At 38.1% G+C, this 18,588-nt stretch overlaps 1 pseudogene and 2 gene segments (V, D, J or C); 2 read left to right on the forward strand and 1 right to left on the reverse strand.

Moving 5' to 3' along the window:
- Positions 1-7,030, reverse strand: part of LOC127360766 (Ig kappa-b4 chain C region-like) — a 30,677-nt gene extending 23,647 nt beyond the window's left edge. Inside the window, exon 1 of the C gene segment in view lies at positions 6,992-7,030.
- LOC127360749 (immunoglobulin kappa variable 1-27-like) lies at positions 1,611-16,754 on the forward strand. The segment is given in 4 exon segments: positions 1,611-1,873; positions 1,981-2,095; positions 11,852-11,928; positions 16,619-16,754. Coding segments are annotated over 4 exon segments (414 nt in total).
- Positions 13,596-14,429, forward strand: LOC127360761 (immunoglobulin kappa variable 6D-21-like; annotated as a pseudogene).
- Positions 16,755-18,588: the final 1,834 nt, after the last annotated feature.

The raw sequence follows: 18,588 nt of genomic DNA on the forward strand, positions 1-18,588 counted from the left end.
AACTGTTTGGATAATATAGCATGTCCAAAAAAGTGGTCTTGTGGCTCAACTTACCCCGTGTATGGGGTAAGTTGAGCATAGGAGCGGGGTAAGTCGAGCCGTGTACCTACTCCCTCCTTGGACCCTCCTCCCCACCTCCACCCCACCCCTCCCTCATCTTCTCCCTCCCTAAATAACACTCACTTCTTCCCATTCATGTGTATTTTAAAGTGCGCTTAGGAAGAAAACATTAACAGCTGTGTTTTTGGAATATGCACAGAATATGTTTTTGGATACACTTATTGAGTGTATTTTGGCTGTAGCCACCGGCTCAACTTACCCCTGGCCAAATGGCTCAACTTACCCCAGAGCTACCATTTTAACTTTATTAGTCCCCACAGCTAAAATGGTGCACTTTTATGCAAGGTTTATGAGCTCATGTTGTAGCTCATAGATACCACAATTGATGTATAAAACAAATTTAAAATGATCTTCTTTGGTCTAAACACAATTCTCATGAAACTTATGATAGACTCAATTCACTTTCAAGAGTGAAAAATGATTTTTTGGAAATAAATATCTAACCACTTTACCCATGTGGTTCTTACATTCACAGACTCCATGAAATGAAGCCTTCCTCCTAAATATTTGGTCACATGATCAATGTTTTTTACCATTTCCTAGCAACAAGGGGGTGGCTCAACTTACCCTTTGGCTCAACTTACCCCACTCTCCCCTATGTCAGAATTGTTCAATAAAATGACCACAGCCAAATACAAAATATCCCTCATTGTGCTTTAATATTAATTAAATAATTGCAGATGTACAATAGAATGAGACTTCTGTTTAAATAATAATATTCTTCCCTTTGCTGCAGCTCCTCACTGGAGGGGGGCAGCACTGTCAGGGTGGGGACGACTCGACCCACTGCAGAGAGAGAGAGAGAGAGAGAGAGAGAGGGAGAGAGAGAGAGAGAGAGAGAGAGAGAGAGAGAGAGAGAGAGAGGGAGAAGACATTTTGGAGAAGCTTAGAGTTTAGTTTAAAAGGATTTTAAATGTTTCACTTCCCTCTCTGAACTCAGTCGCCATGGCAACAGACAGGCATCACTGCTGAACCATGGCAACAGACAGGTTTCAGTACTAAAGATAAAATGTTACAGTGGCACATTGTTCCTCTGTTAGGTTTAAAGCAAAAAATATATTACCGAGCATGAAAAATGGCAGGTTTTTATTGTTTTTCAAAAAAGAAAAGGAAATTCCTCGATGGTGTGTGCTTGCTTTTTACATTCAAATTGAACATTGTTAACTACTGAGTTGTGTATTGAAACTCATTAAATCAAACCTACTCACAGTTAAATATATGTTTTAATAGTGATGTTTTAAGATTATCTGTTGTGACATACAATGTGTGAAATATTTAAATCAAGTTAAACCTCTCAACAATTGTTGGTCCTGTATTTGGAGTGAAATATTTAAACTTTTAATAATACTTTTGTAAGACAAAATACTTCTTGGTAAACTTTATATGTACAAACTGTTAGAAATAGCAATTAGAGTGACATGAAATATATTAACCCAAAGCAAAGCCTCATACAAATGAGCACTGACACATTCCTAATCAATACTCTGATAAAGTGATTGATCCATTGATAAACAGCATCATGAGAGGAATCCAAGTCCCTGTTGGAGTCAGTCAGAGCATTTCCATAGAGAGCCACTTTGCATCAGCAGCACCATGCTCCAGTGCTCTGGGAGAGTTTATAGTCCTGAGAGTTGAACACTGGATGACTGACAGCTGTCCTTCATGACAACAGAAGACACAGAAATCCTCCTCATCAAAAACATGACTTTGATCTCCGTCCTCATCTGGACTCTCCTCTGCTGCTGCTTCACAGGTAAAGTCCAGAGAATCAAACTCCTCTCCTCTATGAACATCCGTCCCTCTGAAATGAAGCCCACAAAACCATGACGCTGCTTTATGTTTTTGTCTCTGTATCCTCAGAGTCCAGAGGCCAGGTCACAGTGACTCAGTCTGGAGCAGTGAGCTCTGCTCTGGGACGCTCCGTCACCATCACATGTAGGACCAGTCAGAACATCTATAATTCTAACAGTTTAGCCTGGTACCAACAGAGAGATGGAGAAACTCCTAAACTGCTCATTATTGTGCCTTGCATAAGCAAGCACAATACTATTATTCCTCGTTCCTCGGGCTTAATATTATTATTCTTCTTCCGTACGTTTTTCGGCGCGCTTCTTCTCCCGGAGCTTTGATCGCACGTACACAAAAAAGGTATCAGAACGTGCGGCTCGATGAGGACATTAGTGCTATGACTTTTCTAAGAATTTCGCCAAACGGTTTGCCGATAAATCGCCAAAAACCGGTCCAAAAAATGAATGGGTGTGTATTGCGAGAACCTCCAACTGAGAAAAACTGCCAGAGTGCGTGACATCATCGCTAGAGTGTGGGGAGAGAGAAAAATTTGTCGAAAAATAAATTTGTAAACTGCTGTCATGGCCACAAATTTCACTCTACAGAAATAATTTATAGATAGAAACGTAGGTAAATTCGTTGGGGTCGCAGTGATACCACTGCTGAAGCTGTCAGACAAATAGTTTTGGCGGGAGACGCACTGATGCGCCAGCAACACCCTCTCACGGCCCCATCTACTCCCATGTTAATTTTAGAGGACAAATCTTGAAAGACGCTCGTTGAACCTCTTCTCTCTCAATCTCCCCAGGTCACATTTTTTAACTTTAACCACTGAAACTCGGCAGTGCTATAGTCAACAAGATGACGATGCTCACGGTGTTTTCGGTTTTCATTTCGGTCGTTCCTGGCCATGCTTTTGAGGGGATTCATTTTAAATGTTTTCTGTCTCTCTGAGGAGTTAGAGACAGAGAGAGAGCGTGCGCAGCTGCTGTGGGCTCCCCTGATTGCCATGACAACCAAAGCCTGCTCACACACACACACACACACACACACACACACACACACACACATAGCTAGCTTCAGAGGAGCATTTAAGCTATTAATAAGCTAGCGCTAGCTGGCTAGCTAAAGATAATTAGCAGGTGGCTAACAAACAAACAATTTAAAGCTGAATGATTTTAATATTAACACAAAATAAGTTCAGTACACCTTAAATATTTTACCCTACTATGAGCTGTTCCTTAATTTACATTAGCACTCCTTCAGGAGAATAATACAATTAAACACATTAACCAAAAGCTAGCGCTTAGCTAGCGATTAGCATGTAGCTAGCGATTAGCGATTATTTTAGCGCTAGCTTTGGTTACTGTGTTTATGTGTGCTAGCTCTAGCTAGCTAGCTAAAGAGAATTAGAAGGTAGAAGAAGGTATTAGAAGGCTAGCTTATTAATTAAAATGCTTTGCTTGCTAGAGAGGATAAGCTACTAATGTGCTAGCACTCGCTAGCTAGAGAGGACAAAGGATTACTTTTCTAATTAAACGTCACAAAAGACACTGAAATTGTTAATTAGCATCTATTTCAACTTGTTACACCTGACACAAGTTATACAGATTTAGTAATAAAACATCAAGTTAGATTTATTTAGTGAGGAAGAAGACACTCAGACTGTTGTAACTGCACTATGACTGCACAGTAAGAATAGTTTTCTTTCTTAATTATGTATTATTTATTAATATAAATATTGTTATTCATATTATTGAAAGCATTACTTATTATTGTTGTTATTATTATTACTATTATTATCATTATTATTATAACTACATACTTATTATTCCCACCATTGTGGTTATTACTTATTTAGTTACTTTAGCAATTTTAATAAAAGCATGACGCTTCCTGCATAATCCCAGGACAATATTATGCCAAGCTCCATTTAAGAAATACCATATATTCACAATTATTTGCGCTTACATAAAAGCACATAACTGTAGAAACTAATTCGGCATCAATATAATACATGAATACCAACTTTTTGGCCGACTTTGTCGCATCAACTCGTTACCAGCCTCACTATTTCAGTGGGAGAAGACCGTGGCAATAGATGGAAAAAAGAAGATTTGTCATCAAAATACGTGGTTGTTAGTGGATCACGCGGACGCCGAATTAAACATGGGTGTCTCCCCTCATTGTACTGTAAACTACTCGGCAGTGTCAGTAATGTATGGGCCAGTGTCACGGGCCAGAGCAAGGCACAATCAAAATTGCTTTAGGAATTTTCTAGTTTACTATACTAGCACTCGAGCATCAGGGATTCCAGGTCGTTTTACAGGCAGTGGATCAAACTCTGACTTCACTCTGACCATCAGTGGAGTCCAGACTGAAGATGCAGCAGTTTACTACTGTCAGAGTGTTCATTATATCAACAGTCAGTGGTTGTTCACACAGGGAAAAAGCGTCGTACAAAAACCTCCCTCAGTCAGACTGAACAGAAACTGAACTGACTGCTGCAGCTGGAAGCTACTGCAGAGACTGATACACTTCACTGAGGACACACACACACACACACACACACACACACACACACACACACACACACACACACACACACACACACACACACACACACACACACACAACCAGTCAACATTTATTAAAACAAGTTCAGAGAGAAATGTATCTGGTTTGTAAAATTATCAAGAGAAGCCAATGAGAGAGTTAATGAGAGCTGTCTTGGTCTTGACCTTTGACCTGTACCAAATTCTGGATCACAGCTATTTCAACTATATCCAATTAACAAACAATATAAAGACTAACATCAGAACATTCATACTCAAAGATGGACCAAACGAAACCTGTACATCCCTCAAATTTCAAATAATAAAGTATTAAAATAAATCAATAAAATAAAGATTAACTGGAGACATGACAAGACAAAAGTGACCTACGTGATATAAATATATCAACATATTTCCACATTTGCTTTGAAAAAAACAAAGTTACTTTTGTCAAACTCATAGCAGAAAATTATGAAATAATTTCTGCTCTACAGGGAATAAAATGAACTGTTTTTATAAATTGACTTTTATTGTTAACAAAGTTTATGAATCTCAAAACAATTTGAATCTCCTTTTGTTAATTAAATCATCAAAAAAATGATGTAATACAGCACAGTTCAGTACAGAGTAGGACACTGAGCAATATTTCTAACATCATCACCTGATATGTTAAAATCCAACTATCTGACCCTGAGACAACTCAGTGTGTTTGGAATAAAAGGATCCACTGTTTTACACAGCAATATATACAAATATTAATATACAGTATTTAATGATAAACTGACAAATTTGATTGGATTAATATATTTTTTATTCTTTAATGGAACATCAGTATTACAGCAAGCAGTGAAAGATGACAATGTGTTAATTCTGCTGACTTTTCATGTCGAGTCCTTTGGTGAAGTTGTACTGTCTCATAGGAATATTATTGAGCTGAAAACACATTATTGTTCAAATATGTAATGAGAAAAAGAAAAAGGCAGAGAGCAGTAGCAGAGTAAAGCCAGTATCAGAGTCCCAGTGAGTCAGGTCAGAACTGGGAACACTGGTCTCTCCTCAGTGTCTCTGAGAACGGAGTCTGGGAGCCCTGGGTGGCCTCACAGGTCACAGAGACCACCTTCCTCCAGTGGTCTGCAGAGAGCCTCAGGGTGCTGCTCCAGCTGTAGTGGCCGTCCTTCAGCACCCCGGGGCTCCTGCTCTCCTCCCAGCTGCTGCTGCTGCTGCTGCTGCCGTCCACCTTCCAGGACAGACTCCAGTCTGAGGGGAAGCCCTTGTTGGCCAGACACATGAGCGTGGCCTTCCCCTGCTGCAGCTCCTCACTGGAGGGGGGCAGCACCGTCAGGGTGGGACGGACATCACCTAGGAGACACCAATCAGCTTAGAGGACAGGGACCACACAGCTGTCAATCAAGCAGCAGACACTTGGACACCTTTACTGTGTGAGAGTTGATTTTCTCCTTTAAGGAGTTTCTGTCAGATGGTTTTTCTGCTCCACCAGTCACTCACTCACACATTGTTTCACTTCCCTTTAAGAAGCCTCTCATGCATATCAGCACAGAGAGAATCATCATACAGAATGAGTTGAAAGATATCAAACTACACTGGAAATAAAATATCAAAAACTGTATCATCAAAATCATCCAAAACCTGAACTATACATTACTTTAAAGTATTTAGTGGAAACATGAACAAACACAGAAAATGAACTGACTACAATCAAATGTTCTTCATGTGGATTTCAATCATCATTACCAAACTGTAACTTTAAAACAATATATAACACTATGAAGATATTTTGAACGTTTACTCATCTTTATCTTCACTATGTTCGATTTGACTATTATAATTTTATCTTAATTCATTTAAAAACATTTATTTCTGACATAGAAAAGTAAAAGTGAATCTTAAAAATGAAACATTTGTACAAAAAGGTTTGCAGTTTTATCTTTTCTACACTTCAAGCTGTTTGAATTTCAGTTTGACAGGAATGTGTAAAGAACAAAGAGTTAGCCTCCATGATGAAGGAGGACAAGTACAAACATGAATACTTCAAGTGTTAATATTAAAACAAACTATACCTGTCTACTTCAGACATTTAAAAACTGAATTTAAAACATTACTTTACAATATTGTATTTAGTATTTGTACAGAAACTTACTTCCAACATCCAGTCTGGTTCCTCCACCAAAAGTCAACCACAGTGATACAAACTCATTGAGCCGCCGTACAAAAACCTCTCACTGTAGAGAGACACGGCTCTCTGACTTTGACACACTGAACTAAACCTACAAGCCCTCAAGATGAAACTTTACCATTCATATACATATCAAGTCATATTCTGTCTTGATATTTTAAATTCACCTCAATCAGGTTTTGAATTTATATTCCTGATGCAAAATATGTCTCTGAGTGTAAAGTATTTCTGCAGAAGATATACATTAATATGAAAAATCAAGAATTCTTCCTGAAATATATATAAAAAGACAAATATGTCCTGAAATGATAAAAAATATAAAGATTTGACTTACTTCCAACATCCAGTCTGGTTCCTCCACCGAACGTGTACCACAGTGATACAAAGTCATTGAGCCGCCGTACAAAAAACCTCTCACTGTAGAGAGACACGGCTCTCTGACTTTGACACAAACAAACTCAGCAAACACATTCCCAGTTTACCCAGTTTATCTAATAACTGCTTAAAGTGTCTAAAACATAAACTATGAATATATATTTAATCTTTTTTGTGAAATAAGCTGTATTAATTCATGTTACATTAAAACAATGAAATAAGATATTTCAAAAGAACAACTCTCCAATAAAGAATGACAAATGTAATAAAGATCATAAACACATGTTTATTGTAGATTATGACTAATGAGACATAATAATTTTGTTTAAATGTGTCCCACAGTGATGTTGATCTGTGTGGTAGTGAATTAGGGGGAATTCACTAAATATTCTAGAAGAAAATGTGTCCATCAAACTGAAACCAAAGCCTTATACAAATGAGCACTGACACATTCCTAATCAATACTCTGATAAAGTGATTGATCCATTGATAAACAGCATCATGAGAGGAATCCAAGTCCCTGTTGGAGTCAGTCAGAGCATTTCCATAGAGAGCCACTTTGCATCAGCAGCACCATGCTCCAGTGCTCTGGGAGAGTTTATAGTCCTGAGAGTTGAACACTGGATGACTGACAGCTGTCCTTCATGACAACAGAAGACACAGAAATCCTCCTCATCAAAAACATGACTTTGATCTCCGTCCTCATCTGGACTCTCCTCTGCTGCTGCTTCACAGGTAAAGTCCAGAGAATCAAACTCCTCTCCTCTATGAACATCCGTCCCTCTGAAATGAAGCCCACAAAACCATGATGCTGCTTTATGTTTTTGTCTCTGTATCCTCAGAGTCCAGAGGCCAGGTCACAGTGACTCAGTCTGGAGCAGTGAGCTCTGCTCTGGGACGCTCCGTCACCATCACATGTAGGACCAGTCAGAATGTCTTTACTAGTGGGGGCAACCACTATTTAGCCTGGTACCAACAGAGAGATGGAGAAACTCCTAAACTGCTCATTTATGTAACTAGCAGTCGAGCATCAGGGATTCCAGGTCGTTTTACAGGCAGTGGATCAAACTCTGACTTCACACTGACCATCAGTGGAGTCCAGACTGAAGATGCAGCAGTTTACTACTGTCAGAGTGCTCATCTTATCAACAGTCAGTGGTTGTTCACACAGTGAAAAAGCGTCGTACAAAAACCTCCCTCAGTCAGACTGAACAGAAACTGAACTGACTGCTGCAGCTGGAAGCTACTGCAGAGACTGATACACTTCACTGAGGACACACACACACACACACACACACACACACACACACACACACACACACACACACACACACTATTCAAAAAAAGTAATTATTAGTGAGTATATATATATATATATATATATTATTATTATTATAACAGTGAATTATAAAAAGGTACTCAACAATTAAATTGATTAAAAAAGTTTTTTAGGAGTTTACTTGATATAAAATGCAGCAGTCATGCTTTAATTCTCCTGGCATTGAAATTTTACTGAGATTTGTAAAACTGATACAAATAAGGTGAATGAAATTTTCACAGGTTCTGAGCACTTTGGGTGCACTAAATGACATCTTACACTAGGCCGCGGTTCCCAACCTTTTTCCTTTAGGGACCCGTTTTCTGTCATTGAGTAAACTGACATTATTTTGTGAATATTTCATACTATATTCAATGTATAACAGTAACAGTACAGAGTAACTTTTGTTTGTGTAGAAATTTGTATGAATTTTGACAGATCAGCCATAGCATTATGACCACCTGCCCAATATTATGTACAGTAGGTCCCCCTTTTGCCACCAAATGATCCATGATCCTGTCTCAGGTTCACAGCTTTTCCTTCCTTGGAGCGCTTTAGATAGGTACTGACCTCTGCAGACCGGGAACACCCCACAAGAGCTGCAGGTTTGGAAATGCTCTGACCCAGTCGTCTAGTCATCACAATGTGGCCCTTGTCAAAGTCTTTCAGATCCTCACACTGCCCATTTTTCCTGCTTCTAACACATCAACTTGAGGACAAAATGTTCACTTGCTGCCTAATATATCCCCCCCACTAACAGGAGCCATGATAACCAGATAATCAGTGTTATTCACTCCACCTGTCAGTGCTCACAGTGTTATGGCTGGTCAGTGTACATGTTTATAACAGTCAAAAATTCCTTACATCCTTTTTTTTTCTTGAGAGTTAAACCTCTGTGAATAAAACTTAAATGACCTCCTTCTTAATAATAAGTTTAGATCTTAAATAATAATCTAAACTTCAAAAATAACAATTATACAGAAACAATCATAAAGTTTTCTTCACAGAAATGAACAAAATGCTGACATATAGGCTTACTGTGCATCGCATAAAATCAAGGACTCACATGAAGCTTTGGGCGACACCTAGTGGGGTCTCAACCCCCAGGTTGGAAACCACGGCACTAGGCCCATCATAAGACCAAACCACCATCACTCCTCTGGTAATGGCCTCAAGGCCCCAGTAATTTTAATATCTCTGAATGAAAATGAATGTCTACTTTATTATCAGTTCAGGCTTTAATTAATAAATGAAGCACAATATGAAAACAATAAATAACTATTGACAAGAAAATGTTTATGAAAACCAAACTGCACAAATAGCATTAAAATACAGAATAACACAAATCCTTTCAGTGTAAATTATAAGATCATTCTAATGCAATATAAAAACAAAAAAAACCCAAAATAAATCCTAATGTACATGAATAGAAATGACAATAATTAATATGTAACGTTTAAAAACCGTTTAAAAACTGTGCATCTGAGTAAAGAGAATGATGTGCTCATGTCTGTAAGGGTTGAGGGCCTTGTATTATGTTACTATGCCATAACTGCACTAGAGTGCATGGTGACCCCTGCTGGTCAGAGGTCACATAGCAGTTGCTTATAATGCTTGCATTATATATTTCTATTTTACCTTGTGCAGAATGCAGCAACATTCATTCATATTTTATTGTTGGATTCATCTTTATTTTATTGATCTACTTTACTTTACTTGTATCTCCTCATTTTGGAGCTATACGCTGAAGAATTTCACTGTTTGTTGTATTGTGTATGTTTATGTATGTGACAATAAAACTTGATCTCATTTGTGAGTGTGATTCAAACACAGTCAGAGTTTGATATCAACTCTTTCAACAGGCAGGTTAATATCATTGATAATACAGCTGTTGTTTATTAAACTTAAAATTATTTTCTCAGGGTTTTGTGAGATTCTTCTTCTGATAAATCTAATAAACATGTCCAGTGTTGAGCTGAAACACAAAATTTATACTCAATTACTTTTCTGATCCTGATCCCTTCATTAAGTATACTAAGTTTCTTTTTCATTTTAACAAATTCAAAGAATTTAATTCATTTTGTAATCAGTAACCCATTCGTTGTCTCTCCCTTTGCCATCTTTAATTTATTTTGCTGTTGGGGTTGAAGATTTGCAAATCACTAAATATGAATGTTTTTTAAAATAAAATTAAAGCAAATGATTCCCTCTATGTCATATCCCTTTATATTGCTGTCGTTCAGACCGTCTTATATTTATTCAAAGGTCATTTTACACACATCCTGTGTATTTTCCCACATTAATCCATCCTGCATTATTATACCATTATGTCAGAATTGTTTAATAAAATGACCACAGCCAAATACAAAATATCCCTCATTGTGCTTTAATATTAATTAAATAATTGCAGATGTACAATAGAATGAGACTTCTGTTTAAATAATAATATTCTTCCGCTGCTGCAGCTCCTCACTGGAGGGGGGCAGCACCGTCAGGGTGGGGACGACTCGACCCACTGCAGAGAGAGAGAGAGAGAGAGAGAGGGAGAGAGAGAGAGAGACAGAGAGAGAGAGAGAGAGAGAGAGAGAGAGAGAGAGAGAGAGAGAGAGAGAGAGAGAGAGGGAGGGAGAGATTTTAGTTGAAAATGATTTTAAATGTTTCACTTCCCTCTCTGAACTCTGTCGGCATGGCAACAGACAGGCATCACTGCTGAACCATGGCAACAGGTTTCAGTACTAAAGATAAAATGTTACAGTGGCACATTATTCCTCTGATGTATTCATGTTTAATCTGCAAATTATTTTTATAAAAAAGTTTTAAGGTTTAAAGCAAAAAAATATATAACCAAGCATGAAAAATGGCAGGTTTTTATTGTTTTCCAAAAACGAAAAGAAAAGACCATGATGGTGTGTGCTTGCTTTTTACATTCAAAAAGAACATTGTTAACTAAATGTTAAACTTTTAAGACATTTTTTGTAAGACAGAATACTTTTTTGGTAAACTTAATGAAGTGTTACAAACATCAATTACAGTGACATGAAATTCATCAACTGAAACCAAAGCTTCATACAAATGAGCACTGACACATTCCTAATCAATACTCTGATAAAGTGATTGATCCATTGATAAACAGCATCATGAGAGGAATCCAAGTCCCTGTTGGAGTCAGTCAGAGCATTTCCATAGAGAGCCACTTTGCATCAGCAGCACCATGCTCCAGTGCTCTGGGAGAGTTTATAGTCCTGAGAGTTGAACACTGGATGACTGACAGCTGTCCTTCGTGACAACAGAAGACACAGAAATCCTCCTCATCAAAAACATGACTTTGATCTCCGTCCTCATCTGGACTCTCCTCTGCTGCTGCTTCACAGGTAAAGTCCAGAGAGGCCAGGTCACAGTGACTCAGTCTGGAGCAGTGAGCTCTGCTCTGGGACGCTCCGTCACCATCACATGTAGGACCAGTCAGAATGTTTATACTTATGGGGGCAACCACTATTTAGCCTGGTACCAACAGAGAGATGGAGAAACTCCTAAACTGCTCATTTATGCTGCTAGCACTCGAGCATCAGGGATTCCAGGTCGTTTTACAGGCAGTGGATCAAACTCTGACTTCACTCTGACCATCAGTGGAGTCCAGACTGAAGATGCAGCAGTTTACTACTGTCAGAGTTTTCATCTTATCAACAGTCAGTGTGTGTTCACACAGTGAAAAAGCGTCGTACAAAAACCTCCCTCAGTCAGACTGAACAGAAACTGAACTGACTGCTGCAGCTGGAAGCTACTGCAGAGACTGATACACTTCACTGAGGACACACACACACACACACACACACACACACACTCGAATAATCATTAAAAAAAAAAATATAATAATAATTATTATTGGTCCTACACAAACAGTTTTATTATAAAGACCTAGTGGGCAATTAAATCTATTAATATCAATGAAGTTTAACATCACAGTTTCTCAACATCAGTTCAGACAACATTAGGATTTGATCACATTTTACTCATTAAAGAGACAATGAACCAGACTGTGACTGTTAGTGAGACATGGCTCTGTGTGGCTCATGACTGACCTCAATAAGTAGTACTGTACACTGTAACTGATCATTAAGATGGTAACAGTTGGGTAATATGTTTCAGTAACAAGACTCAACAGGTCATAATGTGGTTCAACAGCTCATGGGGCAGGGGGACAGTGGGAATTGGGAGAGGGACAGAAAAGGTCAATTGTTTAGCAGACATAGGATGTATATTTCATTATTTATCAGAATTAGATCTTTTAATATATCATTTATATTGTTTATGATAGATTGTCAGTGTGTTTTCTTGTCTGATTCGCTCACAGAAACAATAGAAAATCACTCAAACTATTGCTACACCTCACAGGACAGCCACGGAGGGGCCCACACAAAGCATAGCCTAGGGGCCCATGACCGACTTAATCCACCACAGGTAACAGCATAATAAAGACACAAAAACCTGACAATTATTGGGGGAAAATCAAGGTTGTTCATTAGTTTCCTTAATATAAAAGGCAGCAGTATGATTTATTTATCCAGGTTTTGAAACGTCACTGAGATTTCTCAACCTCATACAAAGGAGGTGAATGAAATGTTCACACACTGCTCTGAAGAAATACTCTCTATGAAAACTGTTCACAGAGTCAAATTGTTCCTGTATTACTGTGTTCTTTGGATCATCTATTCACCTCCAGTGAGTTCTTTAGAAAAAATCATGTTGCTGCTCAAGTTTTAAAATGCTTTATCTTTGCTGAAAGCTCTATAAATGAAATTCTTCCACCTGCATTTTAGTCGGAGGCAGAAATCTCAGGATCCTGAATGTTAAATCATATGTTCATGGAGAGATACCACAGGACAAAGAGAAACTAATTTATATTATTTATATTTATATTACAGGTATTTAGGGTGAACTCACCGGCAGTGTATTTGAGGAGAAGAAAAAAAATTCTGTGAAGTACCATAAAGTTCTCAAACACAATAATGCAACTCCCAAATATAGATGTACATCACTATTGTAAGGTTTTATTCTTATATCATCACTCATTATGGTTCTTAAGTTGAATCTATGTTTCATGAAACACTGAAGTTCTGTGTGTGCAATGAAGCAACAGCTGCACTGAGGAGGAAACACCATGATATGTTGAGGACAGCTACAGTTCACTGACTCTGTGTGTTTGCATATGTGTCCTTCCTCTCTGCTCCCAGCCGTTAAGAGGCCAGTGTTGATCAGTGGCCGTCCAGGCCTTTCGGAGCCACTGACACGCCGGCAGCACAATGAGGATGTCACTGACTCTACTGCTGGCCACCCTGGGGCTCCTTGTTCAGGGTGAGACTCTCTTCTGAAAACTTTGCTTCAGGATGCAACCAGGTTCACCACAATGATGTTCTGCTATGATGGAGAAACACTGAAACAAGCAGCATTTACCTTCTTCCATCTATTCTCCATGTTAAAGAAATGATACTCTTCTGTTTGGATGTTGATCATCTTTCTCCAAACTGGATTTGTCTCAATAACCCTTCTCCTCTTTTTCATGTTTTCCAGATTCATCAGGAGAAATCATCCTGACTCAGTCTCCTAAAGCTCAGTCTGTTGTTCCAGGACAGACTGTCTCTATCAGATGTAAAGCCAGTTCAAGTATGGGCAGCTACCTTCACTGGTACCTTCAGAAACCTGGAGAATCTCCCAAACTTTGATTCATTATGCCACAACTCGTCAGTCTGGAGTTTCAAATCGTTTCAGTGGGAGTGGATCTGGAACTGACTTCACTTTGACCATCAGTACAGTTCAGATTGAGGATGCAGGAGTTTACTATTGTCTACAGAGTGGTCACAGTTTCCCGTTCACACAGTGATACAACGTCGTACAAAAACCTCCCTCAGCTGGAGAGGAACTGATCTGAATCAACAGCTGCACAGAAATACAGACACTTTAGACATTTAACAGACAGTGAAGTCCATATAACAGAAGACCATCAGTAAATATGATGTATAGCGTAGTAAGTCCTAATGGTAACCTTGTTGAAATAGAGTAGGAAATAAGTTTGATACATCCATTGTAGATTAGTTGAAAGGTAGATGAGTTATTACAGATAACAAGACATTAACACTTTTGTCATTTGCTTTGAAATAGAAAATTTACTTTCAAGTTTTTTAAAGTAGTTTAGATGTCCTTTTAATTTCATATTATTCATATTTAAGTCAGAGTTTAGTTTTCAACAAACGTAAACACACTACATATTTTAAAGACCTTGTGTTCATATGAAAACACATAAATTATGTAATATTTTGCCAACAAACTGCAAATACTGATAATAATCTTACATAATATGCCGATAATATCCCATTTTATAATTCAAATGATTTCTTATTAGATTTTGTAGTTTACTCAGATTCATTTTACTTTCTGAACACTCCTGAATCTATTTTAAAATAACACAAATTTCTATCAATGGAACACTTTGTTTATAAGACACATACATTATAACTAATGATCCTGAAGATCTAACTTTATTGATCAACTTTGTTACAAAAAAAATAATACATGATTAGCGTAAAGAAGAAGTTCATGTCGTCACAAATGCTTGAAGGAATTTGAAGAAAATTATTAGTTTACATTGATGATGTTGGGTCACAATTAGAACTGATAAATGATTATCTGATTAGTTTTATTTTTTCTGAAGAATGAGGAGAGATATTAAAATTTTTGTTCTACATTTTATTCTTTTCCTAAACTTTACCTAAGATTTTTGAAACTCGATCTCAACTTTTTTCAGTTTTTCTGGATTTAATGGAACTATTAAGACAGCAACATCAGTTTACAGTAACATACATGACAACAACTGATTTGATGAACTGGTCTTTATTGTGTTGAAATAATCAAAATAAAAAATTGAATCAATGAAACATGTAATCAGAGAGTAAGAAGAGGTAAAGAAAGATTAAGACAGATAATGAGAGAGTGCAGACGGAGAGCAGTAGCATGCATGTTCAGCCTGTATATTTTAGATTTCTTTTCATTCCAGTTTTGCAGGTTTGACCAAGTCTTTAGCAGATGAGGTTAAATATCATCAATCACATGTTTGAGAGAGATTTAGCTGTCTAGATTTAACTAGAAAAAGTTTCCAACATATGTCAGTTGTTTTTTCTAAACATTATATGAACATCCACATAAGTTGTTGTGCACATACACGTGTCCAGGTCAGCCCCGTCCAAATGAAAATACGTTCCCCCACACTTCTGAGTGTCTCCTTGAGCTCAGGAAGTTTTTTAAAACTGACTCTGATGGAAAAAGTATTTTTTAAATGTGTGTGAACAATGTTGTTTCATGTCTTTCTCACACAGACATGAAAAAGTGTCCAGTTTGGGGAAACCTGATGAAACAGGCTGTATGCACATTATTCACTCATGCTACATTTTTTAGATTGTATTAAGTATCAACTATGCTGACAAAATCTTATTCTGCCATTGGTTATAATCCTGCACATGTGAAAATATGGAATTAGACATCTGTTGTTAGTGTACAGGGATCCATGAAAGAAACATTTGATCTAAATAAAGAAAATATCTTTATTGGCTTACAGCATTAACAGCATTGGCATTATTGGAACAATAAAGATGTCATAATCTGAAGTTCAATTCTGTTAAAGTGGTGGAATGATAGAAAGTGCAGATTTAAAGCTGTAGCACGGTAAAAACAGAAGCAGAGTCCCAGTGAGTCCGGTCAGTACTGAGAACATGGTCTCTCATACATTTCCATAGAGAGCCACTTTGCATCAGCAGCACCATGCTCCAGTGCTCTGGGAGAGTTTATAGTCCTGAGAGTTGAACACTGGATGACTGACAGCTGTCCTTCATGACAACAGAAGACACAGAAATCCTCCTCATCAAAAACATGACTTTGATCTCCGTCCTCATCTGGACTCTCCTCTGCTGCTGCTTCACAGGTAAAGTCCAGAGAATCAAACTCCTCTCCTCTATGAACATCCGTCCCTCTGAAATGAAGCCCACAAAACCATGACGCTGCTTTATGTTTTTGTCTCTGTATCCTCAGAGTCCAGAGGCCAGGTCACAGTGACTCAGTCTGGAGCAGTGAGCTCTGCTCTGGGAGGCTCCGTCACCATCACATGTAGGACCAGTCAGAGGGTTTATGGTGGGAGTGAGTTAGCCTGGTACCAACAGAGAGATGGAGAAACTCCTAAACTCCTCATTTATACAACTAGCAGTCGAGCATCAGGGATTCCAGGTCGTTTTACAGGCAGTGGATCAAACTCTGACTTCACTCTGACCATCAGTGGAGTCCAGACTGAAGATGCAGCAGTTTACTACTGTCAGAGTTATCATGAAATCAACAGTCAGAGAGTGTTCACACAGTGAAAAAGCGTCGTACAAAAACCTCCCTCAGTCAGACTGAACAGAAACTGAACTGACTGCTGCAGCTGGAAGCTACTGCAGAGACTGATACACTTCACTGAGGACACACACACACACACACACACACACACACACACACACACACACACACACTAAACAGTCTGCAGGAGAACAGTGGAAATGAACCTGTATATGGTACTGAACCGATAGAGGGAATAGACACTTTTCATGGCAGACATTTTGACTTGCCAAAGCAGGAAAAGCACAGGTGTATTTATTACATTAATGATGGCTGCATTACATTTAGGTGAACCAGTCTCAGAGCTCTGGTACTGTGCATGCTCACTCACTGAAAGGCCTTACTGGGACACTGAATGAAACAGAGCCAGTGTTACAGTTTTCTTCAATTGCTAACAAGCGTTTACCTAAACTTAAGAGACTTTATCGAAACTCTTAACACAGCAACACACCTACCTCACACTATTAGCCAAATAGTACATTTTCTGCTCAAAACCACATTTCGTTCTTTAAACACCAACTCTACATTTCAAAATGCAAAAAACATTCTCTATATACACAAACTCTATCAAAACACAGCAAACCTGACTCAAAATCAAATCATTCGGTTAAAACACTAGCACATTTTCTTTCCAAGAGGAACAGATCAATCAATCATAGCACAACAACTTTCTAAATACAAACAGTTGATAGCATTACAAAAACTCCATAACTTTTCATGCTCTACCTGCAAACAGTAGACAATGAGAAATCCATTGTTTTTTTTAATTCAGTTTCATTTTACTGTAAACCACCCTACATTTTTGGCTTGAAGGTCAAATGTGTGCATTTTTGGCAACAAACTACGCAAAAGTGAATGAGTCATCTTTACTTTATAGAATGTACAGTAGAAAAAATTGTAAGCGACAAAATTGCAGAAGTTAAAGCTTTACAATATTATCAGCATGAAATTGCAGCCAGTGATCAACAAATAATCCAAACTATGTGTCCTTTGGTTCAAAATGTGTCAAAATACTGTCAGATACACAATTTGACAACAAAAAAGAGGCACAGATGGGAAAGAAACAAAAATGCACAGTCCTGTTCTAATCCATACGATCTTCAGCATCTGGCGCATGTTCTCATCCTCATCACATCTAATGTCATCTCTCGCTATGCACCTTGGATAGAAACGCTTGGCATGCCTTATCCACCTCTGGCCCTCTTCCTCTCCCCTAGCCCAACTATTCGTCTTCCTTATCCAGACATTATTATTTCTTTCTCTTCTCATCTGTGTTGCTCTGTATCCACATTGAATAAACTCAGTCCAGAAAGTCCCCTTTATACTGCATTGTGTATGTCATTGAAAGAACTTCCACACCTGGCTATGTCTCTGATTGAGATTGGAATTAGCTGTGGTTGATCTATTTTACCCAAATTACAAAAAATCAGCTATTTCTCAATGTTTCATTGATATGTTTATTACGTTTTTTTTCCAATTGCTAACACACTAAAATGACATGCATAGCACAATTCTTTAAAGTGACACACAGAGAGCAAAACCTCTTCTCAAGTCTCCAAAACTCTAAACACATTTTCTGCTTTACACACATTTTTAAATGCACTGAACACGGTTCTCTGCATAAGACACAACAATCTGACATAAAGTCACATGTTTGCCATTTCAAAACACTGCCAATCAAAATGACACTACATGAGCTAATTGGCCAATATATGTGCCACCTGGCCAAACACCTCAATGGTTAATTGTTAGTGCATATGTTGCACTGACTTGTTTGGTGAAAAATAAAAAAATAAATGTTTCAACAGAGTGTGTGTGTGTGT

Source organism: Dicentrarchus labrax, unplaced genomic scaffold, assembly GCF_905237075.1.
Source record: "Dicentrarchus labrax unplaced genomic scaffold, dlabrax2021, whole genome shotgun sequence".
NCBI classification, from domain to species: Eukaryota; Metazoa; Chordata; class Actinopteri; family Moronidae; genus Dicentrarchus; species Dicentrarchus labrax.